Below are 26,881 nucleotides of genomic sequence, written 5' to 3' on the forward strand. Positions count from 1 at the left end.
AGCAGGCGAGGACATGCGAGGGGGAGGGGGCTGCTCGCTCCGCATGAACACAGAATGTGAAGCTGAACATTTTATTCCCTAAAATAGAAAATTCATTGTAATCTCTTCTTACATCCTCTTATTTATTCTCCCCCTGTCTTGGGTCTTTTACTCTTCTTTCTGTAATTTCCTCTGAATGATTCAGGGAATATTTATTCTCACTCTTTCAGGTTTCAACACTGTCCTCTTAAGACAAACACTCAGTTACAGTAAAGTGATGGGTGGCCAAACAGTCTGCTCCTCACTTATCAGGAGTCTAACCACCAAAACCGTCGCTGTGCTACATCAGAGACAAACTGAAATACTCCGACCGATCAAACTCTGATTCCTTCAAACTTTAGAGAAGAGGAAGAGGCATCAACAGTCATGCTGCAGGATTTAACGTCCTTTGTTCCTGCTCACACTCTGAACTTACTGATTGAACTTTTCAAAGTTAGCCTCAAAATGCAACACTTAGAAACTGTCCCCAGCCCTCGAAGCAATCAGTCATTAAGATATAACTTTCAGAGAGAAAAAGGACAGAAGAGAAGAAGAAAGCTAAATGCCAGAGAGATAGAGCATGAGCTTATGGCTAAAACTAAAGCTAAAGGCTTAAACATGAGGTAAAGACTAAAATATTAGCCTAAGACTAAAACATTAGTTAAAGACTAAAACATGAGCTAAAGCTAAAGCATGAGCTAAAGACTAAAACACCAGCTAAAAGCTTAAACAAGGGCTAAAGGCCAAAATATGAGCTAAAGGTTATCACATGAGCTTAATGCTAAAACATGAGCTTAAGGCTAAAACATGAGCTTAAGGCTAAAACATGAGCTTAAGGCTAAAACTCAAGCTAAAGGCTAAACAGGAGTTATTCCACAGTGTGTGTGTCAGACTCCAGGCCAAAAGGTGGCGCAGTCTTACTTTAACAGATCTGTCTAACTGCGTCTTCATTGTTTGATTGCAAACTTCAGTTACCATCCAAACTTTCTGAGTAATTACAGCAGATTTTTGTTCTGTTACCTTTAAATGTAAGTTATTTGGCAAAAATGCTTTTGTTTTTGAAATGCTTGTAACTTTTTTAAGCACATAAAAACTTTTACTGTTGTTCGTTTTGGTTATTATGAAACAATCTATACAGGGGACTAAAGAGGGTAATCTATTCTGAATAACTGTTCCACCAAATAACTTATCAGTCAACCTTTATTTACAATTGACAATGGACAACAAATATTAAAAGAGCTAAATCTGCTAAATTTATGTTACTATCATATTTAAAAAAAAATAAAAATTCTATTTTATTTCAAAAGTCTGTGTCCCAGCCCTTTCCAGGAGTTTTACTTTTAGGTTGTTACGGTGGTGGTAACACAAATACTCCTTGTTCCCTGGTGCTTTTTTGTTTGTTTTGTATATTAATTTTGCAGGTTTTGACTAGACATGTTGTTTGCTTTGGAAGTCTGTCTCCATGTTAAAATTCCCCCAAATGAAAGTGATTTGATTCCTAACCCTTTGAGAAGTGTTTTTTTTTTTTTTTTATCACTGAAGTCTTAATGTTTAGGCATTAAGGAAGATGTGGAGGCAACAAAGCTTTGAACATGTGCAAACTTTTCCTGATTAGCAGAGTTTATTTGAATCTCTGACGGGTCAGATGACATGTCAGTGCTCCTTTTTGAGAAGTCTCTGTAAATACAGAGTAACTCCATTTTGTCCATCTCTTAAATCTCTGTAAAGCATAAATAAAAGGAAGTGGAGCTGAGTGATGTTCACCTTTTCTGGAGTCTAAACACTGTGTGTTGTTGTGTCTTCAACAGTTACGGACGAGTATATGCTGCAGACCCCTACAACCACACACTCACTCCAGCAGCCACATACAGCGTTGGTGCCATGGTAAGACCGTCACGGCTCAGATCATTTCTCTCTTTCTCATCGTGCCTCCACCTTGTTATCATCTGATAAATACCATCTCCATCACACTCCTTCACTCTCAGCTGCATTGCTGCAAGTCCATTTCTTTTTTGGATGTTGTGCCAGCACTGCACTCAGCCAGTCGTTTCATCATGTTAACTTTGTGACGCATGTTTTATTTCTGCATTCTAATGCTGACACGTTTATGTACAGACATTTTGCATAACACCAAAGCATTTCTGCATGTAGCAAGTTGGGAAGAATTGCTTTTACTGGCACAACATGCAAAGACTTCATGAGAAACTTCAGGGCCTGCAGGAGTTTTCCCTACCTGTTAGTAAACATACATTCAAACTGGGCTCCTCCTCCTTGGCTCAGTGCCAGCAGCAGCACACACCCACAGCCTCTGACTGTGACCACATGACCACATGACCATTAACCATCATCAGATACTTATCTATGACAGGTTTTACTGGCTACAAAACACGAGTTCACCTGCCAAAATGAGCTTCATAAATCAAAACATATAAGACTTTAAAACAAACTATTTCCAAACATTTTAATTTCACAAAGACCAGAAGACCTGCTCTACATCCAGGGTCCAGTGGCTTTAATAGTTTTTAAATAGACACATTTGATTCTCCTGAAAGTGACACACTCGCCCCGAGCATTTCTCCACAGATGAACCAAAGTTGTCGAAATCAGAGACAGAGAAAGACTTTCAACTTGACTATTCGGGTTTCTTTATCAGCACGTCCACGTTACACACTCACAGTGGTAGCTTGGTATTAAATTTAACCACCCCCCACCACCACCACCACCATTCTTCAGCCTGTGCAGTGCTGACATCTCCTCACTTAAACTTAATTGAATTTGTCTGTGCTGCTAACGGCGCTCCAAATGACACATTAATCCAGCCTGTAAAAGGTGATGAATGTCTTCATGCCTTTGCAGCCCAGTCCATGTTAGTTATTATATTTCTAATTTGGTGGATACCGCCTCACCCTGCACTGCCTGGTAATGAAATAATTACTCATTTTGATAATTAAATCCCTCGTGTTGCTGCGAACGCGGGGGGAGGAGAGCAGAAAGAAAGCTAAAGGCAGGCTGGAGGCGAAGATTCTGGCTGGGTTCTGGTAGATGATGCCTTCAAAGAAAACAAAATATAAGGCTTGGACACTGAACGATAAATCAACAAGACCTGTAATGGAAATGACAGGAAGCTGTCTGTTTAAAGTTTAGAGATTTCAGCTCATTGTAATGATCTGTCTTGTTGGAGTTGTTGCATGAACGTGCGATCACCAGGATGAGGCGCTTTTCCAGATCACCTTACCTGACCCCACTGAGGGATGAGTGAGACGTTTACTCCATGTGACAATGATCCATCTATCAATCCCATCGCTCGTGTTGTGGTTCACTCCAGGTTGAGTTTTTTAAGAGGGAGAGAACATCAGAAAAAATCAAACCAAACTAATAAACACAGTTTTTTAAAAGTTGTTTCTTTCAGCCCTGCAGACAGAGCTGGCACTGTGAATCTGAGCAGTCTGTTAAAACTTTATCACGGTGTTGTTGTAGCATCATGTGGACCCGTCTGATATACTCAACTCAGTGAAATGTTTATTCTGAGATTTTATTTATTTCCTCCAACTTGTAAAATTAGGACAGTCTTAAAACTCTCCTAAGTATGAGATGAAAAACATTTGGACTGATGTACAAGTTCACGGACATGGGTAGTTCAAGAACTCCAGTTTTAGTGTCTGCAGTCCGTCTCCGCTCCGTCACGGCAAACGGATCAGAGAGGTTTCTATTCAAGTCAATGTGTCAACTCACACTAGGTCTGTTCTGTTGCAGTCCGTCTACGTGGCTGCTCCGTCATGTTGCAGGTAATATGCAGCCATCCTGTTTTTGCCAGACACGGAGCTGTGATGCTGAAACTCAGCATAGGAAGACCAAGCAGGAAGTCACAACCCCAAACTGTGTAAAACACCCAGAGACTTTCAAAGTAAAACAAACTGTGTCAAAATCAGTTCATATTTAGCTTGACTAAGATGACAAAAGTGGAGTTTGACCAAGAGTCAACAGGTTTGAGGTTTTACAGCCCAACATGGATGAAGAGAGACTGATCGATGGAGAGGGAAGAGCAGGAACTCCTGGGTCTGTGACTCCAGCTGTCTGTCAGTCACACTGCTTGTTGGACTGAACACACAGCCGCTGTGAGCTGACAAACACAGTCAAGACGCAACAGAACAGAGTCGCACTGCAGACAGATCTGGTGTATTTCAGGCAGTATAGAGGGATTATCAGTCCATGTCATCATAAAGATGTGCACGCATTTTGACCGCAAAAGCAGTGTTTAGCTCCATTCATTCAGACCAGTTATCCTTTTACACACTCATAAACCAACCTGTTAGCAGCATCAAAATGTACAGTTGTTCTCTGGTCAGTTTTCAGAAATGGTAATATGCAACAGAGGAAATGTCTGTCATTGTCAAGTTTGGAGGGTAATAGCAACCATGCTAACTGGTGATTACCAGCTGAAGGTGTCAGTGATGAACGGCCGGTGGTCACCAGTTAACAGGGTCACACTTTGCACTGAAACACCAGCAACCACCGCTGGTGTGTAACTAAATGTGTCCTCTTTATTCAACTTCAGTTAACCAGGTTTGACTGCAAATAAACAATATTAACTGCTGATATTAGAAATCCAGATTAGACTTTGCTTATTTAGTGAAAAAGTTGGTTTGGGGCCGAGGTTCTGACTAAACATGGACTCAGTATAGAGAGGTCATAATAAGTGAAGCTATAAATGGTGATAAACAGGAACAGATTTTAGGATCAAAGTAAAACTAGGGAATATCATGAAATGATGAACCAGTCTATTAACCCTAAAATACTCAGCCATTAATATTCTGATTTGGTGCCGTTTTCTGGACATAGTTCCTGGTTCTTTTGTTATGAACCAGGTCTCAGACTCAGCAGTCTGTATGCTCTGTTTGGTCTGGGAGGGTTTATGATTTATTGACACATGTTTACGTCCAGGTCTGTCACAGTCGGTAAGTGTCCACAGATAATGCAGTCATGAGCACAGTGTGACAGTTGTGTGTTTAAATTCCTCTTTGGTTACACGCTGGATTTCTCCTCCAAAAACGTCTGTCCACCCAATCTCTGTCCACTCGCTGATCTCTTCTGTCCACTCACTGCTATTTCACAAACCTAGGAGCAGTTTGACGGCCTCAAAGTAATGATATTCAATTAGGAAATACATTTTTGGTGCTTAACCTCCCCACATCAGTTGACCAACCATTTTACCTAAAATGCGCATCTGCTGTTGTTGATGAACAAATAATCCCTCTGTAAGTCAACAGAAGTGCCAACCCTCTCGTTTTACTCTGTTTATAGTATTAAACAATTCATGACAAGAACAACAAAAAGAACTGATGCAATAAGTCAGATAAGATAAGATAAGATAAGATAAGATAAGATAAGATAAGATAAGATAAGATAAGATAAGATAAGATAAGATAAAAATACTTTATCCATCCCAGAAGGGAAATTCATGTGGTTTGGATTTAGCTCATCTTCCAAATATTAAAGAATTAAAGACTCAGAACAACATGAACAAAATCAAATGACAAAAAAACAAAACATGAACGCACTTTGATGCACTTTTTGACTCTTTTTTGTCATATACTGTAGTTTAATGTACTTCTGCTTCACTTTTGAGGAGCTGTCATATGGTTCATTAATTTAGTCCATCTACAGAAACAATGAACACATACCTCAGTGTACTGCTGCTTCAAATCTGCTTCTGTCTGAGTCTTAGTCTTTTAAACATGGTTCAGAAAAATCTCGGCTCAAATGGTTCACACTCTGTTTGTTTGGACCATTTTTATCTTCTTCATTTTCACCATGTGTCCACCATTTATTGACTTTACTTTGTTTTTTGTTTTTTTACATAGAGGTCTGCATGTTCCTCGGGCATGAAGCATGTTGCTGTGCTTGCTGCATGATGATCTCTCCAGTCATTGGTCAATTCACCAGGCCTGCTTCTTTAACGTCACTGGAATGATGGTGACGTGATGTTGAAACTAGCCAAGGACTGAGGAGGCTAACGAGGTATATGTGTGTGTGTGTGTGTGTGTGTGTGTGTGTGTGTGTGTGTGTGTGTGTGTGTGTGTGTGTGTGTGTGTGTGTGTGTGTGTATGTGCGTGTGTGTTTCTACAAATATATGTGTGTGTTTGTCATTTTCCTGTGTGTGTGTGTGTGTGTGTGTGTGTGTGTGTGTGTGTGTGTGTGTGTGTGTGTGTGTGTGTGTGTGTTTCAGAATGCGTTTGCCCCGCTGACAGATGCCAAAACTCGGAGTCACGCAGACGATGTGGGGCTGGTCCTGTCCTCTCTGCAGGCCAGTATATACCGAGGGGGCTACAGCCGCTTCGCCCCCTATTAGCAGCCCCCCCCTCCTCCCCTCCACCACCTTTACTCAAGCTTCCAACGGGACAGAAAGAAAGTGTGTGTGAGCGTGAGTGTGTGAGCGTTATCAGAGGAGAGGTGTTACTGAGGCCTGGGTTTTGCAATACATGTAGTTTGTGCATCAATTCAATGTCTCCTCAGAGAGAAGTACAAAAAAAAGATTAAAATGACAGCTGATATTTTTCATCTTATACCTCAGATATTTTGTGCTGTGTATTTTGATATTGTGGGTTTTTGATTTCTAAAGATTTAAACCTAGATTATCAGCTGTAGAGGTTTTTCCATGGTACTAATAGAGAGCTGTTAGAGCAGTGATTAGAACACAAAGTGAATATTTATCAGATCGTTAGGGCTGTATAGAACCCTGTAAGATAGATCATAGTCACACTTTAGGGTTTTTATGTTTTGTAAGAGTGTTCAAGTGACTATGGTAGTCAAGTGTTGTCGTTTAACTTCTCTCAGCTTCCTTTGGCACTTCCTCTCTTAGTTTCAAAATAATATTTAGGGTTTTTTAGGGAGGAAGTGAAGAAGCATTGATGTAGACAAAATGTTTTTGGGGTCAATTTTGGGATATTTCAGAGGCCAAGAGCAGCCACGAACGTTATTTCCTTCAAGGTTTCTTTCCCAAAGCGTTGATCCGCCCATTCCCCAGAGAATACCTCATTAAGTTTCTGTGTGGTACGGAAGCCCTAAAAGGCAAATGAGTAACAAAAAAAAAAACAAAGAAAATGGTAATAATTATCCATTTTCTGTATGTGCTCCAAATAGTTTTACCCCTGGTCAATGACACAAGTAAACTTTAGTTGGCACCATCTTTCCATTCAGTTTAAAAGGTTTTATCATCAGACATATATAAATTAAAATATGACAAGTAAGAAAAAAGGTGGGACAGAAAACTTTGCCTTTTTTTAACATTTTGAAAATCAAGTCAAAATGTCATAGTTAGTCCAACAAGTATTGAATTATTCAACAAATTCAAGTTGTTTTTCATTAAAAACCTTCAGAATAGTTCATTTTTCTCTGTTTTTATTGTTTTTTATTTACCAAAAGAGGCACAAGCATTCTGCTGATCCATGTTTTAATAACCTCTAATTAATCATGTTTTCCTTGTTGTTTCAACTTTTTTATTAATTAAAATGCTTTTCTATTCAAAAGAAAGAAAGAAAGAAAGAAAGAAAGAAAGAAAGAAAGAAAGAAAGAAAGAAAGAAAGGGAATAAGAGTCTGTAACTACCTCTTGTTTAGAGGTTTTATTGTTAACACTTGCCTCTCAGGGCTCCTGTAGTTGCCATGATGATTTAAGTCACCAATACCAAAGTCGATATTAGCAAGGAATAAAATGCAACAAATTGTCCCTGACATAATGACACATCCGCTTTTTTTTTTTTTTTAATAGATTTCTGAACAATTAATTGCTTAATTTCGTGGTCTGTTCATGACCACTGGTAATATTAGTCATGGCTGCTCTGGGCTTCCATAGAAATATGTAACGATTTCAGGAGGAGAGTTCTTCAGGCTGTAGATCTAACGACTTATGAGGTTTTATCTTTCGTCACTTCAAGCCAAAGGTTCTGGTGGACGTATCTGGAGTGTTTATGTGTACAGTCAGGATTCTACATACAGACATTCGTCATGTGACAACAAGAAAAAAAAAAGATTGAAGGGCATCTAAACTGTTCAACCATTTCATGCTCACCTAAAAGGATAAAATGACCTAAAATCAGATTTAATGCAAATTTTGAAGAGAAAATAAATGAATATCAGAGAGCTGGAGGAGAAATTCATGTTCCATCACAGGATCTGACGTACACGGTGACTATGGAAACACGTTTTTTGGCACTAATCCTCTTCCGTACTGAGCAGCGTTGGCCATGCAGGCGTAGATGTTTTTTATATAAACTTACAATGTGTTTATTGGTATAAATGATGATTTTTATATTACAGGAGAGATTTAAAATATATATCTATATCAGCAGCTTAAGCTGCTGCGTCTGTTATCTTTTTGTTAATTTTGTTTAAATTTGTTTTTTTAAATAATTAAAAATGTAAGGGGCTGGGGGTAAAGTATAATAATAATCCAACAATGTATTATATTTGACTTGTGCAGTGAAGATGTTCTCTTATATAAAAATACACAATAATGTTCAAATGTTTTAGATCTAGACGAGTAGATGAGCTGTTAGGGCGAGCGCTCTCATTTTCTATGGAATCATATTCTGGTTTTTATTATCCTCATGTAATCACTTTGTACATAATCTCCGTCATTATCATCTTACTGTCAGCTGTACCATTTTGCACATGCAAACCTGTATTTGCCACACATTTACCTGAGACATATCAGTGCTCCAGATGTAACTTTTATTTGTAATTTTATCAGTTTTTTTATTTCAAGTCATCTTAATGTGACCTTTTTTGTTCTTTTTCTAGAAATTTAACCTTTACTCTTTGAGAATTAACTGTTTGAATATTACAATACTAAATGAATATGAGAAATAACTGATTTGTGAACAGGCTAAACTATGCTGTAAATAGAAGATACTGGAATAAATCTGTAGTGTGTTTTAAAGGCGCTACATGGCAGCAGAAGCTCCGCCCACGCTGCCAGATTCTGTTTACAACTCCTCCCAAATTAGTGCTGGTGTCAAATATCTCCTTTTTTTATTTATCACAGATTAGATAGGACAAACTCTCAGATGCATCACGCTATTAAAAAAGCAGAGTGAGGATCTGTGTGTGTGTGTGTGTGTGTGTGTGTGTGTGTGTGTGTGTGTGTGTGTGTGTGTGTGTGTGTGTGTGTGTGTGTGTGTGTGGTTTCACTGAATGTTTGACAAACACTTTATACGAGCTCTGCTTCCAGTAGGTGTCGTGGTTCAGATCGAGGCTTCCTACCCGCTCATTGTATGTGCATGTACTCTGGTTCTTCCACTACTCAATAACCATCAATAAAGTTTTCTTTTCTCAACTGGTATCACTGGTTTCCTCTTTGATGTGCCTTCAAAATAAAACATGAAAATAAAAGAAAAATTGTCAGGTTCTTCGGTAAAGCAGTTTACATTTTTACCATATTTTCCCAGCTGCTGTTTTTTTTCTGTAAAAACAACCGGATTTTTTTGATAGAGTATTCTTTGAAGTCCTCGACCTGAAGACTCGGGGGCTCCCAAAAGCAAATCAGATAAATGAGAGGGTACACAACCACTAAGACATTTAAAAACCAGCAAGAGAAGCTTAAAGTCAATCCTCAAAGATCCTGGTGCCAAAGCAGAGACTTTAAAGTCAGCGTAATGTGAGACATCTGTCTGGTCTTCAGAAGACAGGAGAAGCTGTTGCCACAACAGTCTGTTGGTGCGATTAAAGCACATTAAACTATAAACATGGAGAAAAGGGGTGAAAATAAAAACACTGATTCCCTTTGAGCGCTGTGTGTTCCTGTCTGTATGTCAGACTTTATATTTAGACACATTTTTAAGCAGCATTAAAATTCTTTTATGTAGAAGAAGTTGGGGATGAATTGCAGATGAGGATTTCTCTTCTGTTTCCAAAGCCTGAGGTTGATATTAAAATTCATTGATTTATTTCAGTGCGGTCTCAGCACATTCATGCTCCACATTAATCTGAATGAATCATTACTTCAGCTGTTTTAAATGTGCTTTATAAATAAATGTATACCCAGGTTTTTGGAGCCTTTTATTACCTGCAGTCTGTCGGAGAGAAAGTGGCCATTATTCATCAGCTGGCTCAGTGGAAGTGAAGCGCTCTGGGATCAGGTGAAATATGCATGTCATCAGTGTTTTCTAATTGAAGCAAAGAGAAGAATTACTCTGCAGCTCACTTTGATTGGTGTAATTAGAAAAATTTAGCTGGCGGGTTGTGCAGAAAGATAAGCTATATAAATGTTTAAATGTGATGAAGGGTTCACATTACAGAAGGTAATTATGTTGCGCTGCTGTAGAAGCAGGTGATCAATAATTAATGCAGAGCAGGTCACATGTGAGCCAGATATAATTCAGGATGATTATTAATTCTGCAACTCAGGAGAAAAAAATGTGCAGAAAGAAAATCCTTTCTCCTCCATTCCTTCATGATAAGAGGAAAAGTGAGCTGCTCCTGGATTTTACTCCAGTTTAAATCCTCTTAAATGAATTCTTTAAACGAAAACAAGAGGAAATGTGTTGATTTACCATGATTTAATGGATTTGGGCTGTTTAGAAGCTGAATTCTGAAATAGTCTGAACAACATTTTTTATTTTGAATAAAAATGTTCCACAGAGGCCAGAGTTTGAAAAACAAAAATTGTGATGTTGATATTAGTATATAATCTTCATGTACCATGTAGATGATCTAGGGACGGCAGATGATTTTATAAGACAGTTAGGGAATGAGACCAGGTTAAGAAAAACCATACACTGTAAAGAATTTCACCATGAAGTATCAGTAAAATATTTCTGTGCAGCAGTAATGGCCACTAATCTCCAATTCTTTGATTTAATTTATTTTTACAGTATCATACTGAATATGAGATAACAGTGTATGAATGTGAAATCACAGTAAAACACCAGCAACCCTGCTGCCAATGTTTTCCTGTTATCAGTAACAGTAACACAAATGAATCAGATTTATACAGGGCTTTTAAAGGTACTCAAAGACGCGTTCCAAAACACACACACACAACACAGATAACAGAAACAAAAGATTATATTGGGAGGGGTCAGGTCTCGAGAGCGGTCTTGAAAAGATGGGTTTGAGTTGAGATTTGAAGGAGAGGACTGAGTCTGGCGTGCAGATAGGAGGAAAGGGAGGAGCTCCAGAGGGCTGGGGCAGCACCTGAGAGAGCTCTGTCACCAACAGTGCCGTGCTTGGTCCTGGAGATGGGGGTCAGAAAGTGGCGTATGATCTGAGATGGCGGCTGAGTTTTGGACATACTGGGGTTTTTAAAGGCCTGTGGAGGGAAGCGGATGTGAAGAATGCTGTTGCTATAGCATGAAGAAGTGTTGAACTTTTACAGCAGAGTTGTTTTGTTGTGATGGTGTTTTGTAACCATGAGTGAGGAGGAAACCCAGTGGCTAAGACCCTGCTGTGCAGTGAGATGTTGTGTGGAGGACACACTGTCTGTGCTTCCATTAAACTTCTGTCTCAGAAATCATCAGGTACATGGTCTGTGTCATGTGGAGCACAGACAGCCTGTGGCCCCCTCATTGTATCACTGTGTTTCCTCCTCACTCACAGTTACAAAACACCATCACGACAAAAATCACTTTGCTGTACATTAATATTGACATACTGGCAGTAGGGTTGACTGTATTTTATCACTATTTCACAGAGAAATCTTTGGATTTAATCATAAGAAGATTTTACAGTTGAAATTTCTTCATGTATTTACATAAATGTATTACAGTGTGTGTTCACATGCCAAGTAGAGATGATCCAGTTAAGGCAGGTAATTTTATAAGAGGGAAGACAAGTTAGACCAGATAAAGAAAAAACCATAAGTGAAAAAAAAAGAAAAAGAAAAACATTAAGGTCATTATGAAGATCGATTTTTTATTTTTATTTAACTTTTTAATTATTATTACTTTAAAACATTTTGAGACAAATGATTGGGTTCAAACAGGGTCTGGATTCATCTGTCTCATTATATTTCTAAGAATTAAAATAAAATAAAAAGTGTCTTAAATTAATGTCTGGGCTTCACTCCTGTGGTGTGAGTAAGGCTTCAACCCATGATAAGGCTTTCATGTTGAGAAATGACATTCACAGAGATTTTAATAATAGCTGAAATTTTTGGTAATCAAAGATTCCAATCAGCACAAATAGATGCAGAAATCTGAGGAAGTTTTTCCTAGAGACACTGAACAAGTGTTTGTTTCATTCTTTTCTGTCTCTTTTCCATTAAGTATCCATAAAAAAGATTTAAAAAAGACAGAAAAGTAGAAGCTAGATGTCCACCTGGTGAGTTTTATGGTACTTGGCACCAACCTGCCATGAATTGGGTAGATTATGGAAGTGATAGCTGCTTACAGCTAAAACTTTTAGTGTCTGTGAATCTTAGTGCTCCTGGCTGGTACACATATGTATGGAGGTCATGTAGTGCCAAACCGCAATGACAAACAACAGGATGAGAAAACTCAGCAGGAAATAAAACAGTGTGTCCGGTATCATCTCAGGAGTACCCCCTACATTAGAGCGCCCCCTGTTGGAGACAACAGTTTTTTAAATCCCTCGTAGCGCTCAGGGCTGTAGTCACAGTTTCAAGTTTAAAAACACTGAAACTAACAGCGAGTCTTGACTGGTACTCTGGTTTGCTTTTAGCACAGGAAAAAGAGCAACAGAATTAATGATTAAGTTATCAACCAGCTTGTAATTCCTCACAGGGGCTTTAAATAAAGGCAGATGTTGTTTTTCTCAGGTGTAGTCATTTCACAGTTTTATTTTTTTTGTGGTTTCTTCCTGTAAGCTGTTACGGATGAGTTTCTCCGTCTTTTTTTCAGAAAGGGAGTAAAAGAGCAGGCTGTGATATTCTGTGTTACAGCTCCCTCCAGTGGACAAACAAGCTCATTACAAACGGAGCCCTTTTATCACCTCCTTTATGCACATACTGTAAAAATAGCCTCAGCACTGATCATTTTGAAACTCTCCATGTTACCATGCCTGCTGGGATGACTAGAGGAGCACAGCTCAGCCGCAATAATTTTGCTTTATCTTACCTGGATTAAAGTCATTCCAGAGCAACATAATCTACTTTACCTTCACAATAAAGAAAATATGATGTATAAAAATCATGAAATTGATCACTGACATTGTAGAACTACAAAATGAATGCTTGAATTTGATTACATATTTTGATAATATCACCAGTTTTTGTTGTTTGCTAACGTCTTGCCACATAACAATCATGTATATTTAGACAGCACGTTGTCAGTGAAATGAATCCATCCACACAGAATTAAAATCTTTATTTTCTCCCAGATTAGTCTTTTTGTAGATGTAGTTATCTTCCCAGGGCTGTAAAACTTGAGGTTAGCCACAGGTGCATGGAAAGTTGGTGGATGTTGATGTTGTAGGAGGTGAAGTAGAGCGGTGGCAGGTTTATTGACAGATGGGATGAAGATTTAGTTCAACTAAATGTTAACACAGGATTTTATTTAGTGTCAATGCTGTTAATCATCAATACTCTTTGTTAGAAAAATAAAAACTCTTCATTTTAAGAATATTTTTTAAAGCTACAAGGAGCCACTGCAAAGGAGTGAAAGAGCCGCATGAGGCTCCAGAGCCACAGGTTGAAGACCCTTTGTTTGGTCTGTGGGTTTAAGGGAAAAACAAAAAGAACTTCATCAGGGCTAATATACGGTGAGTTGATGGTTTTTAGTGTCATGAGAGTGTGTGTTCAGTAACCCAACCCATGGATGCTACAGTGTACACATCATGAATATGAAATACACTCACTGGGGTCCCTGGAAGTTTTTACCCACAGCTTATAGAGGGTATGACATCAGACAACCATTTTTATGATTTAAGGATATGATGTCAAAAATATGTGACAGACATGTTCAGGCTCCGCCCTTTACATCAGACCTACACTACTCACACACGGCTCACAAGTGGCTCCTTTTTCAAACTGTCAAACAGCTGTGAAAGTCTGCAGAACACACCACTAAAAACATAAAACAAAAAAAAAACATCAAACTTTTTCTGAATCATTTGTTCAAGCTGAGCCTCTCCGCATGATGATGTCATGAATATGAAAACATGGTCGGTGTTGGCGCTCCTGACAAAACATTTATTCTGTGACTGACTGCAAATTTGCACATGAATTCTTTTAGTTTGCCCACTGTGCATGGAGACATTTCATAACAATCAGCCATCAAACGCAGAAAGTAGAGGAGAGATGGTGCACAGCGAGTCAACACCAGACACAGCACGGCTCTGTGTTCTGATTGGACTGAAGACGGACCAGACAACTGGAAAAACAAGGAGCCTACAGAGTGAAGCATGAAGACAGAGGAAACTTTTCTGCTTTGCAAGGCGACTACAGTGGTTAGAGGGCCGTTGTGTTTAACCCCTTAGGTCCTGGACTGTTTTTTGGGTCTCTGCCAGAAAAATAACCCAAATTGAAGACAGGATATCTCTGCATCCACAGTCTGTGTCATAATAAAGGGAACACCTGTGAAATTTGTTTAGAGGTGTCAGTATTGGGATTTATGTCACTGGCTCATAACTCAAGTACCTTTTTATGCTTTTTGTTGCAGAGCGACCTCACCAATGACAAGAAGACTGGGGCTAAATTGAAAAATGTGCTATTCCTTGACGACCATCCTCTTCATAGTATTTTTAACAGACTGAGAAGTTCTTTAAGTGATCGTCTGGTGATGCCTAAGTGCTCCACTGAACGACTCAGAAGGTCCTTACTCCAGCAGCAGTTCATTATTTTGATGAACACTTGTGACTTTGTCTACTTTGTATTTATTTATGGTAAATGTCATGATGTGCATTGTGTGCATGAGTGGACTGTGTGAATGGTGGCATACGAGTTTCCCCATCGGAGATTATTAAAACCATCTTATCTTACCTCAGAGTCCCCCTATTGGAGAACCAATGGATCTGAACTTAGATATTTATCAATGTATGATGAATGGATTTCGTGGATTTTGCACGTCTGGTTTTTAGGGATCTCTTAAGAGGTGGAAACGTTGGATGGTGGGCCTCAAACACTGAGTTTTATCCATAGCCATGTCAATCAGAGGAAAGAGGGTGGGACTTTAAAAGTTGTGACTTGCAGGCTCAGCTACCATTGCCTGGATAACCTACCTTTTTTTTTTCTCCACGGCGTCAACAGGCAGAGGTAATGTCCTTTTTGGGTGTTGTTTCCATATGATTGCTGTGGTCAGCTTAACATTGCATGGCTTTTGGTGTCAGTATTGGGATTTATGTTGCAGAGTGGCCTTGTTTTCAAGTATATAATGCAGCTTATAAGACAGCAAGGTAATGACCCAGATAGCAAAAGATTTTAATGCAGTTTTGGATTTTTGGTCCATTATTTTTGGTTGGGGTGTAAAATTCTGTGTTGATTCAATGTTTAGTTACAGCTACCATTTCAGGATTTAGAAACCTGTTGTTGAATCAGTGTTAAATAGATGATGGGTTTTTTATGATGAAATGCCCTACAATGAATTGACAGTCTGTATGTTTACATGTAGCTTGAGAAATCAGGCTTTGAGCTTAATCAGCATGAGATTGGACTATTGAAATGCATGGAAACAGCTTAATCAGACTGTAATAGGACTAAGCATAGCTGGATTGTCACATCTGGATAATGTGATTGCTATTGGACTATGGCTGGATTCAGCAGGACTCAGCAGGCACACCTTGGCATTCAGCCAGGAGAGGAAGTAGATGACAGGGATTGCAAGGGTAGTACATTTTCTGTCAGCAGCTCTGTCTTTGTTGCTCTTTTTTCCTTTTCCTCTCCATTTGGTTCTCACTGTATCTGGAGTCTGTCATTATTTTTTTACGTCTCATTTGTTGGCCACTGACACCAAATTGGTTGTGCAGTGGTGTTTTTACTTTGTTTTTGTTCCTGTGAGTCCAGAGATCCTACATGCAACCATGGTAGCATTGTTTACACATGAGATTTTAGCTGTTAGCAGCCTATAGAATATCAATGCTAACCAGTGCTAGGGCCAATGTTCCCTGTGAGCTGAGGAGAAGGAGGTGAAGATGACGTGCCGGTGCTGCGGTGTGAGCTGAGAAGAGACAACTTGGACCTGTCCTTCATCCATGGTTATTGGGAACGTAAGATCTATCTCCAATATGATGGATGAGCTAGCTGTGCTAACCCAGCAACAGAGGGGATACCAGAGGGCAGAGTAGCATCATGCTATTCACTGAACAGACTGGTGAAAAAGTCCAGCTCAGTCCTGGACCCTGTGGAGGTGGAGAGTGATGGAGAACGATGGATAAGCTGTTGTCTTTGATGGCCTTTTTTTCTAATTGACACTTATTTTATTATTCTATTTCTTTTTTTTTTTTAATTTCTGCACTGTATACTTTTTTTTTCTTTTTTTTGCTGTGCCTGAATTTCCCTTCAAGGATTACAAAAGTACATTCTATTCATATTCTACTCTATTCCACGTAGTCATGTAACTTGTTGTCACGTGACCCATATACTCTGCAGCAGGACAAGAAATGGAGATCAACCTACACAGTTTGTTTATTCATGAATATATACAGTATATATGAAATAAATAAATACAAATACATGAATAAAAACATGTCACTAACGTGATGACTGTTTAGCTCTTTCTGGCGCTAAGCTTAGCCCTCCAGCAGGACGTGATGGAGAAGCAGCAGCGAGGTTTAACCTGCAGACACTGCTGAGGGATGCAGTGACTCACATGACAATAATGAGGATATTAGAAACACTAAGAAGTGGATCAAGATCACATTGAGAGAATAAGTTGCCCTTTAGTAACAAGATGCTGAGGATTATTACACACAGGCACGTCTGACAACAAGCAGCTCACTCCAAATCTCTAAGAAACAGGAAACAGGAAAGGGGGCGGGGCTTAATGAGGAAGTTCAGGTAACACGTGTTGGTAGGCTACTTTGGTTTTTGCTTCTCATCTAGGGTCTCTCCACTCACGGGGACAAAGAGAGGGGAGGAGGGGAGGAGGGGAGGACGAGGAGGATGGAGGATCAGCCCCTGGACTCCAAAGACCTGGAGAGAAATGAATGGAGGATTACAATGCATGATGGGAAATCCCATGATTTAAGTACAAATAGAGAAAATAGCATATTCTCATTGTACACAGCAAAGTTATTTCTTTAAAAAACAAAACTGTTATATACATGATGAGCTAAGGGGGCTGTCGCTCTCCCTCAAAGAGATTTTAGAAAATCTGGTCCAGATGGACCGAACATGCACCTGTAAGGTGGGATTTCCTCTGACTGAAAGAAAATAAGAAAGGACTGGAGAAGTAGTTGATATTTTTTCCTTGGCCTGCTTCAGCTTTCTTTCTCATCTTTAAAGAGGCTGTGAGGGGGATCTGTTTAAATCAGACTGCAGTGCCTCCTTCTGGCCCAGAGTCTCATACACACTAAGGTGAAGACCTGACTCTGAACAAGGTGTGTGTTTGTTTTGGAAATGAATAAAGATCAGATCTTCTTTTTAACTCTTCTTTTCTTTGTTAAAGTAAAGTTTTTACCAGATCTAACTCCACGAGGTAAGGTATTTATCAACAGTTAGGTAGAGCTACGCTTTGAAACCTGACAACAAGCTAACTTTGTCAGTTTGTAGCGTAGCTTAGTAGCTAGCTATATTTCTCTCTCCTCACAGCCCGGTGCTCTGAGACGTGTCTGTAACGTGCAACGTTAGTGAATCCTGGTTCTGTCCTACCAGAGCTCATCTACCAACTCCAACCTCACCAAGCAGAGCTAACGTAACCTGGCTCTTCATTTTATTGATAGACTCTCAAGTTTGAACAAACCACTGCAGAATAACTGCTGACTGTGGGTTGGAGCCAACATTAGCACAAACACATTAACCTGGGTTTTAGCCTTTAGCCTGTGTTTTAGCCTTTAGCTCGTGTTTTAGATCGTTCTATCTCTCTCCTGTTTCTCTTTCTTCTGCTCTTCTGTCCTTTTTCTGTCTGACAGTTAGGCTCTTGTGTCCATCATCACAACAAAATTAATCAATCAGATCGATATCTGAAACCCCAACAGAAGCTACCAAAAAGTGGGACGCTACAGGTCGGTAACTTGAGGACCTGTCTTGAACAGCTTGGTGGAAACAGGGCTTAGGGAACTAGAACTTTATACATTGGTGCACAACACCCTTTTTTCTCCTTTTTGTTTGCACTTGTGCATGTTTTGCTTTACTTGCCTTAGCTGTGTAAATGTGTTTATATATGAGTATATGCATGCGTATGTGTGAAAATGTATCTATGTACTGCTCTTGCTTCTTTTTTGATTTACAGTATGATATTTATAAAACAAACAAAATAAAGTTTATAAAACTTCCTGTTTGCATGGTATGGAGAGGCACCAGCCCCTGAAATGTTGTACCTGTATATAATAACTACAGTAGGATACATGTACTAACTGCTCCGTGTACACTCAGCAGACAGTAGTAAACAGTCAACAGTAATGGTGAGCTTCCTCACGAGTAGCTGGTGTGCTGCTGTCGCCTGCGGGCGCTCCTCATCTTCTCAAAGCGAGCCTCCATCTCCTCCAGGACTTTAGGGGTGTAGCGCACCACCAGCTTCACTGAACCCTGAGCCGCCTTCAGCAGCTCCACAGCCTTCTCATGGTGCTCGCCCTCCACGCTCTGCACACACACACACACACACACACACACACACACACACACACACACACACACACACACACTGAGTTGATCATCACAAAGGAGACATGGATAAGAGGACTCTAGTGGACTAAATCATTTCAATAAATTAAGAGCCACCACCGGGGGTTTAAGGAGCTGCCTTCAACTGATTTGTTGGTAAAATAAAAGAATCAGGCTTTGGTGTAACAACATGAATCATTAAAGAGTATAACAAGCAAAAAAGAAACGGCAGAATCTGAAAAAAATGCAGGCCTTCATTGTTATATAGACACAGATTTTTTGAACAGTAGCACCACCCAGTTGTGTGCTGACAACTTTTGTACAGACGGGGCTTCTTACCACACCGTTGACGGACAGCAGCTGGTCTCCCCTCTTTAGTCCTCCTTGGCGGTCGGCCACTCCCCCTGGGATAACCCTGGAGATGTAGATAGGGGAGTTCTGCTCTTTGCCACCCATGATATTGAAGCCCAGACCCTCATCTGTTTTTGGCAGCTCCACCACCCTTGGGTGGGCGTGGCCTTCACTGGCTGCGAAGGCTGCCACTGTGGCCTGGAGAAGCAGTATGATTAGAAAAACATTAACTTCATTCCAATCTACCTTACAAGGATTAAAACCCTTTCAGTGAGCAGAGACATGCCAGTTTCTATCACACTCAGCTCAGTCACATTAATCTGAAGTCTGTAGAGCAGCCAGGACTTCATGGACCTATTCTGGAGCCTGTATAAATATAAACATGAAGCAGCACACTGAGGGCTGGTGGCTGGTGTTTTGGTCTGTTAATTACAAGTCAGTAATCTGCCTGTTAATGGTGTGGGCATCAGATTAGCAGACACCATTAATCCTGTGTGTCCCTGGTTTATATCCTACTTTCTCTCCAGTGAAAGAAGAGACTGAGCATCAAAGTGCCCAGGCCAAACCATTCTGTATTCCTAAAGATTGTTACCATAATGGAGGACACGAAGGATAAAGATGATAAAACAACCAAACCTTGAGAAGCTGTGTCTGCCTCATGAAATGACAAAGTCGTTGAGCAATAAACCAGCAAAGCTCTGCACTAATGGGACTGTATTTTGTCACAGCTAGCCTCCTTTGCGCTCTCCAGATATGTTCATCAGGTGTTCAGTTTGCTCCAGATCTACTACCTGCCGTACTTGGATACACCCACAAGGTCTACGTATTCACCACATACAACCTTAAGAGCAGTAGTATGCACCGACTTTCTGAAGCACAAGGGGAAAAAGGAACATACAGCAAGCCACTGTCCATCACAGGACTTTTGTGTGTTTTTTCACCCAAGAAGGTGGTTCAGCGAGTTTTGCTAAACAAAAGGGCACATGAGCATGCTTTTTGGCTCCAAAAAGGGCATTTAAGCAAGCATTAATGCTCCAAAGAGTAGGGATGTATCGGTTCAAATGTGAAAGGTACCCATCCCTACCAAAGAGGGCACTTAAGTGTGCGTTTTAGTACCAAACAGGGTACTTCGCATGGGTTTTAGCTCCAAAGGGGACACTTTTTGGCTGTTTTGTTTCTGAGAGCACTTTGGCACTTTCTAGCCCCAAAGAAGGCCCTTCAAGCATGCCTTTAAGCTCCAAAGTAGGCACTTAAGCTTGCATTTTAGCTCCAAAAAGGGCACTAGACTTGTGTTTCAGTTCCAAAGGGGCACTTAACGCATGCTTTAGCTCCAAAAAGGGCACGTTATCAGCCGTTTAGTTCCTGAGAGGGCACTTCAGCACTCCAGTCCCACCCCAAAGACGGTACTAAAGTCTGTGTTTTAGCTTCAGAAATTGGGCTTTTGCTTGTGTTTTGGCTCCAAACTTCAATTTCAGTGTCCCTTTTTTTCGACAAATGGGCCACGAGAGGAGGTTACAGCCCACCCATCTGTGCACTTGCTTCACTTGTGCAAATATAATTTTACCTAGGCTTCAAAATAATTAATATTCAACAAAATACAATGTATATTTTTCATGTGGTACCTTTGCTGTAGCCTGGGCACGAATCTCTGGTCCTCCAACAATATCCAGGGTGTCATAGAGCTGCTCATAAACCTGCAGACAACGTGGGATGGTACAGATGTGATATGCTCTTTCATAAAGGAGAGACATGGATCAGAAACACCAAACATTACAAACTGATGCCTCTAAAAGACTGAATGAATGTGTGTGTGTGTGTGTGTGTGAGGGTACCTCTCTGATAGCAGCACAGAATTTGCTCTGCAGGACTCTCTGCAGCGCCTGCAGTTTGGGAGGAGGCAGCTCACCGCTCCTCTGCAGCCTGTCCAGGAGCTCAATCACCCTGCACACATCTAACACACAGACACACAGAGAGACACACACACACACATTTAAAGGGAACACATAAAGCAGTGTAGAGTACAGCTCAGAGGATGTGTGGGGACAAGGCTCACTGTGACAGCCTATCACTTCAGATTCATTCAGCACAGGCCGTCACAGTGAGATCCCTGCTCCGCCATCATGGAACAGGCCTCTGGCGTTGTTCAAACGCAGCATCATTACTCTACAAGTTGGTGACATTTTTTCTTGAAGACTTCACCAACGAGTCTGGTGTCTCCGCAGTCTTAGCTTTCATTTCTGAAGATGTTTACATGGCAGAGATACAGGGGAATATGTTGTCACCCCTACCCTGTGCAGGGACTGAGTGTTTCAGCTAATGCTGAGGCCTACTGCTGAGATCTGTAGAAGAGTGAGTGTTAGGTAAATATGGTGCAGTGGTAGAAGGTCATGCTGCTTCAGCCTAAAACTGCAGCAGATAACGTCAGAGTGAACAGCAAAGGTGGAAAACTGGCTGTTACAGTTTGAATGTGGGCACCAGCTGCTTAATCATCCTTCACCAGTGACGTGTGTGTGAAAGATATAATACGCCAGATAGGGGAGAACAGGGTTGGCTGTCGCACACATTAAATATCACCACCAGAGGGCTCTGGCATCAGAGCTCACCTACATACTTTATGTACTCAAAGAGTGTGAAGGGAAAGGGATAGTTTAGATTGTTATTAATTAGCTAACTAGTAGTCACACAAATTGTTAGCCTTGATGCTAGCAAAAAACTTCCAGTCGGGGTTGGTCGTCACATTTTTTGGGGGTTGGTTGTTACCTCGATATACTAATGTTATATATGGAGGCTGGTCTAAAGATGTTTCCTGTTTATGTTCATGCTTATTTTATGTAAAGCTATACCAAGTTAGGTATTAATTAGGGCTGGGCAACGATTAAAACTTTTAATTGTAATTAATCGCATGATTTCCCTGATTAATCATAATTAATCGCATTGTGAAAGTGCCATAACATCTGCCATGCAAACACTAAATCAGTACTTGTTATACAGTAATAGTTAAATCACATATTTAGTGTAAATCAAATTTACAAAATGTAAATACAAAATTAAAGCTTATTGCCACTGTCAGGGCATTAAAGTGATACTCCGGGATGGAACAAGTTGGGTCCTATCACAAGGTTTAGGGCAGAAATTACCCCAACAGCAGTGTTTTTGTGCAGCTGAAGTCCAGGGCGCTCACACCAAACACCCCCTCCCTGCTCCTCTGCCGGTTTCCTCTGCACTCAGACGGGGCCATATTTTACTTGATCAAAAACACAAATAAACGGACTCCCACCAAAAAACTCTGATATCAGTCTGCCTTCACGCTTTATTTAGAGAATTTTTAGCGCGTTACTTTCACACAAAATCACCGCTAAATAAGGCTCTAGTTCTCATCGTGTCTCTTCGTCCTGGCAGACTACCTGCGTTTGTTTGTATCTGGCACGCCATGCGCGCGGAATGATACACTAAGCGGCGAGCGCCTTTAAGTTCCGTAGCGTTGCCCCTCTTCTCCATGCTTGTTTTGGTTACTTGTCGTGTTTTTCCGACAATTTCACTTCTGGTCAGCGACAGACATTTACAAAATAAAAGCATGTGAGCAACATGCACTAATGTGCGATAAAATATTCAACAGCGTTAATAGATTGACGGGTTAACGCGAAAATAACGCGTTAACTTGCCCAGCACTAGTATTTATCAACTTTTCACCTTTAGTTCTGCTTTTTTACCTTTTTTTTAACCCTCTTTGGTACACATAGTGATGCCAGTTAGAAAAAGGTGAGTGTTTTTCTTGCCTTAAAGTAGATCAAATACATATAACAATTACAATGCATGCCATCAAAAGTGTAAAAGCTCAAAAAAAAACCTCTTTTTATCTGATTTTATGTCCGAACATTGCCTGCAGGCAACACTGTACCATTGAGAAACACCCCATTGAAATGAATGGGTCAAGGAGTCCAAACATATTTTGTCTTACTTTACATGAACTATTTAAGAAAGACTTCACTTCTGTGGCTTTCAGCAGACAGACTTTTCATTGTGGGAAAACTGTGTGGAGGATCTGAGCCTGTGCTCTGACCAGAGACTGTAGTAAACCTGAACTTTACTGAAACTAATATCAGGTGTATCTAAGTGAAAACTGAAGAGGTCCGAAATATTTAACGAACATTTTGTTTTTGAACAGTTAGTAAACCAAAAGATAGAAACCATCATGTTTTCATGGCAAATCCATAATGGCACAGTGTTGCCTCAGAGCAACATTCACATTTTGACATGTTTCCATTAATAATTAGCAAATAAAGTAAATGAAACTATAAGAAATTAAGCTACACTTGTGAATTAATTCAACATTTTTTTCTAGACTGAGAGAGGCTCGGTAAAACTGTTATTTGACAGTTTTGAGGAGAGAATTGGCCGAGTTGGTCTGTAAAAAAGGGATTCTGTACGACATCTCGAGGGTCACATGACAAATTCAAACACTGTTAGTGGTTACTTGAGGTCTTTTCTCTTGTCTAAAAAGACTATAATGACAACTGGGATGTATTGTGTGAGTGTAAAAGGCAAAAATGGGTATGTTGCCTGTAGGCCACAAGGTACTGTAGAGGGTTGAAAGATTTTTCCAGTTGAAATAACGTTCTGACAAACAACCCCGCAGTGTGAGAGCCACCCCTGTGATCCAGTTGGTTGTCGCCATGTGTCAGAGTGAGTTTGATAGTCAATTACCTCTCTCCCAACTCTTCCAATGGTTGGTGGAAAATGAGAGAGATACACATTTTAGGCACCTAACACCTTCAGCTTCAATTTAATGTAGGAGTAACTGTTGAACGTAACATACAGATCCGGATATAGATGAAGCCTTCTGCCCGTGCTCTGCGTTCGTTTCATCTGTATTTCTGCACGTTTCCATAAAGCTTACAGATACAAGCCAAACAAAGCGGTACCACCGGAAACCATGGGGGGCAGTGTTGCTGTCACTACAAGAGTCAGTGTGATGTGAAGAAATAAGAATGGTCGCAAAGTCTCCGCTTTTGTCTTTTATGCAAGAGGTACATTAACAATACTTCCTCCACAGTCGACATGTTTGTTTTTGAGTTTGTTGTCATAAACTTTTGACCCTGGGCTGCCCCCTTGGCGAATGTACTGGCAATGCCAACAGAAGGGTGCACAGAAGTATGTGAGCAGTGACGGTAACATGGTTTGGAAAGGACAGAGGCATGCACAAATGGAGGAGAAATGTGCACTGGCTCACTCAGCAGCCACTTCTAGCTCCTCCATGATTTTGGAGTAACTGCTATTTGGAAAGTGTGGCTCATGTTTTTACTTTGGTAATTGTTTATAACATAGATAAAGTGTGTGTGTGTGTGTGTGTGTGTGTGTGTGTGTGTGTGTGTGTGTGTGTGTGTGTGTGTGTGTGTGTGTCAGTCTGAGCGAAGCCAGATGAGCAGTTCAAGAACAAGGCTGCAGATCTAATTCATCTTAGGTGTTAACTGAAGGTTTGACTTGCAGTCCAGTTCCATCCTGAACAGTGTTTGAGGAGCACCAATTTCCCTCAACACTAACTCCATTATTTACAACAATCAGCTGGTACACCACCTGCCTCTCAGTGATCCTCTGCTGCAGGGCTGCCTCACTAATGACAGCAGTAAAGACGCTTTTAATCAGATCTGTAAATAATCAGCGGTACTCTGCCCGCTGCTGAAGGCCTGCACTACAACACCTCTACACCGGATTAGACTGTGCAAATCGTATTACAGCACAATGGCTCAGGTGCTCCTCAGCAGGACGTCAATACTAGCCCGGACAACACTGAATGGACAGCACGAGAGAACCGAACCGAGCGCGAGCGTTGATCGCGCGACAGACTGGGCCATTGAAACATCTGTTGACGGAAAGACAAAGACATCCTCTGGTGTTTCACGGGTACACATGGTAACTAATCCTCGGTTATTCCCTTGTACTAGAGAGCCATCTGCGCATGTCAAACATACAGGTTAATATTTAATGGATCACAGTGAACCGGGTCAGATGGTTCGGTACCTCTCTCCAGGCACAGTGGCTCAGTCATGGCCGCCATCTCCGCCTCCTTGGTAGGATGATAGTAAGAGGACATCATGGTGAGCTCCTCCGCGTGCAGCCTGATCCCCGGGAACGGTGCGTAGGCAGCAGATACGGTTTACGCCGATGCGGAGTCCATGGCTCAGGATAACAGGCTGAGAGGATAACCGGGTGAGGATCAGGCGGAAGGACCACGACCAGAACCAGCAGCGGCTGCAGATCTGGCTTCAGTGCGTGACGCTGTGAGGAGCAGACTCAGCATCTTCTCTGTTTAAGAGCTCACAGTTGGTACGGAGGCGCAGTGAGGCCAAAAAATAAATACATAAATGAATAAAACAGGTTAAGTAACTTAAAATGTTTGAAATGTTCTCAAGTAATAATAATTATGATGATGATGATAATAATAATAATAATAATGATAACAATAATTATTATTATTATTATAAAGGGGAGACAACACAAAAGTAGAAAATATCTGTAATATACAAAAAGAATGTCATTCAAAAGTATAAAAACAGTAGGCCAAATCCCCAAAAAGCAAAAGTGGAAAATTAAGGATGAAAACTAAATATTTTAAGCCTGAGTTACTGTCCTCCTTTCCATTTCTTTGTGGTTTCCTTTTTTAATGTTAGTTTGTTTTTTTTTTTGGCAATAAAAAAATTACAGATATTTTGCTTTGTACCTATTTTTTAAATTTATTTTATTTATTTGTTTGTTTGTTTGTTTTTTTACAATTTTACATCACGATGAAATCTAAATCTTATGGGAAGAACCAGATAAGCAAATGAACTAACGGTACTTTATTTCTATCAGATTCACTAATGGTGAGTAATAAGAAAATGAATCAACAGAATGAATAAACAGATTATTGAGGTTATAACTAGTACAGAAATTTTAGCTCAAAAAAAAAAAAACCTTACCTAAAATTACTGAACTTTAAAGTGCGTTTAAATGAAGGGAAATTTTCAAAATATTCTAGTTATAGAGACGGCTCACATGAAGATTGTCATAGTAGCACAGTCCCACAGTCAGAGTAAATAGTTCTGTGTAGCTCCTAGTGAGCGCCGGTTTTCCCTATCATTTTCTGACCCAAATGATTATATTTGCCCGTTATTTATTAGGACAGCCTGTGGAAAGACCTGCCTTTAGATGTGCTTTTATTGGAGATTTTTGCTGAGCGTTTTTCTTCAAAATCATCAGAGTACTATATACAGGGCTTGAAGCAGGAAAAAATCCTGTGCCTGAAAGCAGGGGGGGGGGGGGGGGGTGTTTACTGCGTTTAATATTGTTTTTATTAATAATAATAATAATTATAATAATAATAAAAACAACATTAAACACAGTAACACTAATTTTTTGTTCACACAAACGGTCAGTCAGCATACAGCATAAGTACCTGTGGCCATCGCTTCTGGTAGGGTCCACAATTTTGTTGTTGGATAATTATGTTTGATATGATCAAGGCGGATGATGAAATGCTAAAGTTTACCTGAAATAGATTTAAAACCTTTTTAAATATAAATGACCCCTGTGCACACTCAAATAAAGACTACCTAAATCAGGTATTCAGCTCTGAAATGGTTGTGCTCCTTAAATATGAAAATATGCAGACTATTGAAACAAAGTAATTAAAGGAGGAGCATAATATTGCATTCAATGAAAGTTGTGAAGGTTGAAGATTAATTGAAAAAATAAAAACTAAACTGAAAAAGCTTTCTAGAAACACTGTCTACTTTAATATTTATTTACAACAGCAATTTTTCACT

At 40.1% G+C, this 26,881-nt stretch overlaps 2 protein-coding genes across 8 annotated transcripts in view; one reads left to right on the top strand and one right to left on the bottom strand.

Moving 5' to 3' along the window:
• rbfox1 (RNA binding fox-1 homolog 1) overlaps positions 1 to 9,351 on the top strand; it is a 356,244-nt gene extending 346,893 nt beyond the window's left edge. For 4 of the 7 annotated variants that reach the window (XM_074696052.1, XM_074696049.1, XM_074696055.1 and 1 more), the window contains 2 exons: positions 1,827 to 1,902; positions 6,245 to 9,351. In XM_074696052.1, the coding sequence (XP_074552153.1) occupies positions 1,827 to 1,902; positions 6,245 to 6,367 (199 nt within the window). In that variant the 3' untranslated portion in view covers positions 6,368 to 9,351. The remainder of the gene's footprint in view (positions 1 to 1,826; positions 1,903 to 6,244) is intronic. The other 3 variants (XM_074696053.1, XM_074696050.1, XM_074696054.1) reach the window with 1 other exon arrangement.
• A 7,217-nt stretch (positions 9,352 to 16,568) lies between these two features.
• lin7b (lin-7 homolog B (C. elegans)) lies at positions 16,569 to 25,398 on the bottom strand. The gene is made up of 6 exons (XM_074697484.1): positions 25,098 to 25,398; positions 20,912 to 21,030; positions 20,702 to 20,773; positions 19,068 to 19,277; positions 18,544 to 18,707; positions 16,569 to 17,099 (listed from the first exon to the last, which is right to left on the bottom strand). Exons 1-6 carry the CDS (start codon positions 25,171 to 25,173, stop codon positions 17,078 to 17,080), a joined length of 663 nt encoding a protein of 220 aa, XP_074553585.1. The 5' UTR covers positions 25,174 to 25,398; the 3' UTR covers positions 16,569 to 17,077.
• Between the last annotated feature and the right edge of the window lie 1,483 nt (positions 25,399 to 26,881).

The sequence above is a fragment of the Halichoeres trimaculatus genome, unplaced genomic scaffold (assembly GCF_033239565.1).
Source record: "Halichoeres trimaculatus isolate MK-OKI-2021-1 unplaced genomic scaffold, fHalTri1.1 fHalTri1_scaffold_20, whole genome shotgun sequence".
Lineage (NCBI taxonomy): Eukaryota > Metazoa > Chordata > Actinopteri > Labriformes > Labridae > Halichoeres > Halichoeres trimaculatus.

What these genes read in the sequence shown, in the direction of transcription:
- lin7b (XM_074697484.1), bottom strand. Translation starts at nt 25,173, where the DNA reads ATGATGTCCTCTTACTATCATCCTACCAAGGAGGCGGAGATGGCGGCC. An exon ending in GCCACTGTGCCTGGAGAGAG is followed by an intron (nt 21,031 to 25,097) that starts GTACCGAACCAT and finishes TCTGTGTGTTAG; the next exon opens with ATGTGTGCAGGGTGATTGAG. An exon ending in GTGCCCAGGCTACAGCAAAG is followed by an intron (nt 19,278 to 20,701) that starts GTACCACATGAA and finishes CTGCTTCTCCAG; the next exon opens with GCCACAGTGGCAGCCTTCGC.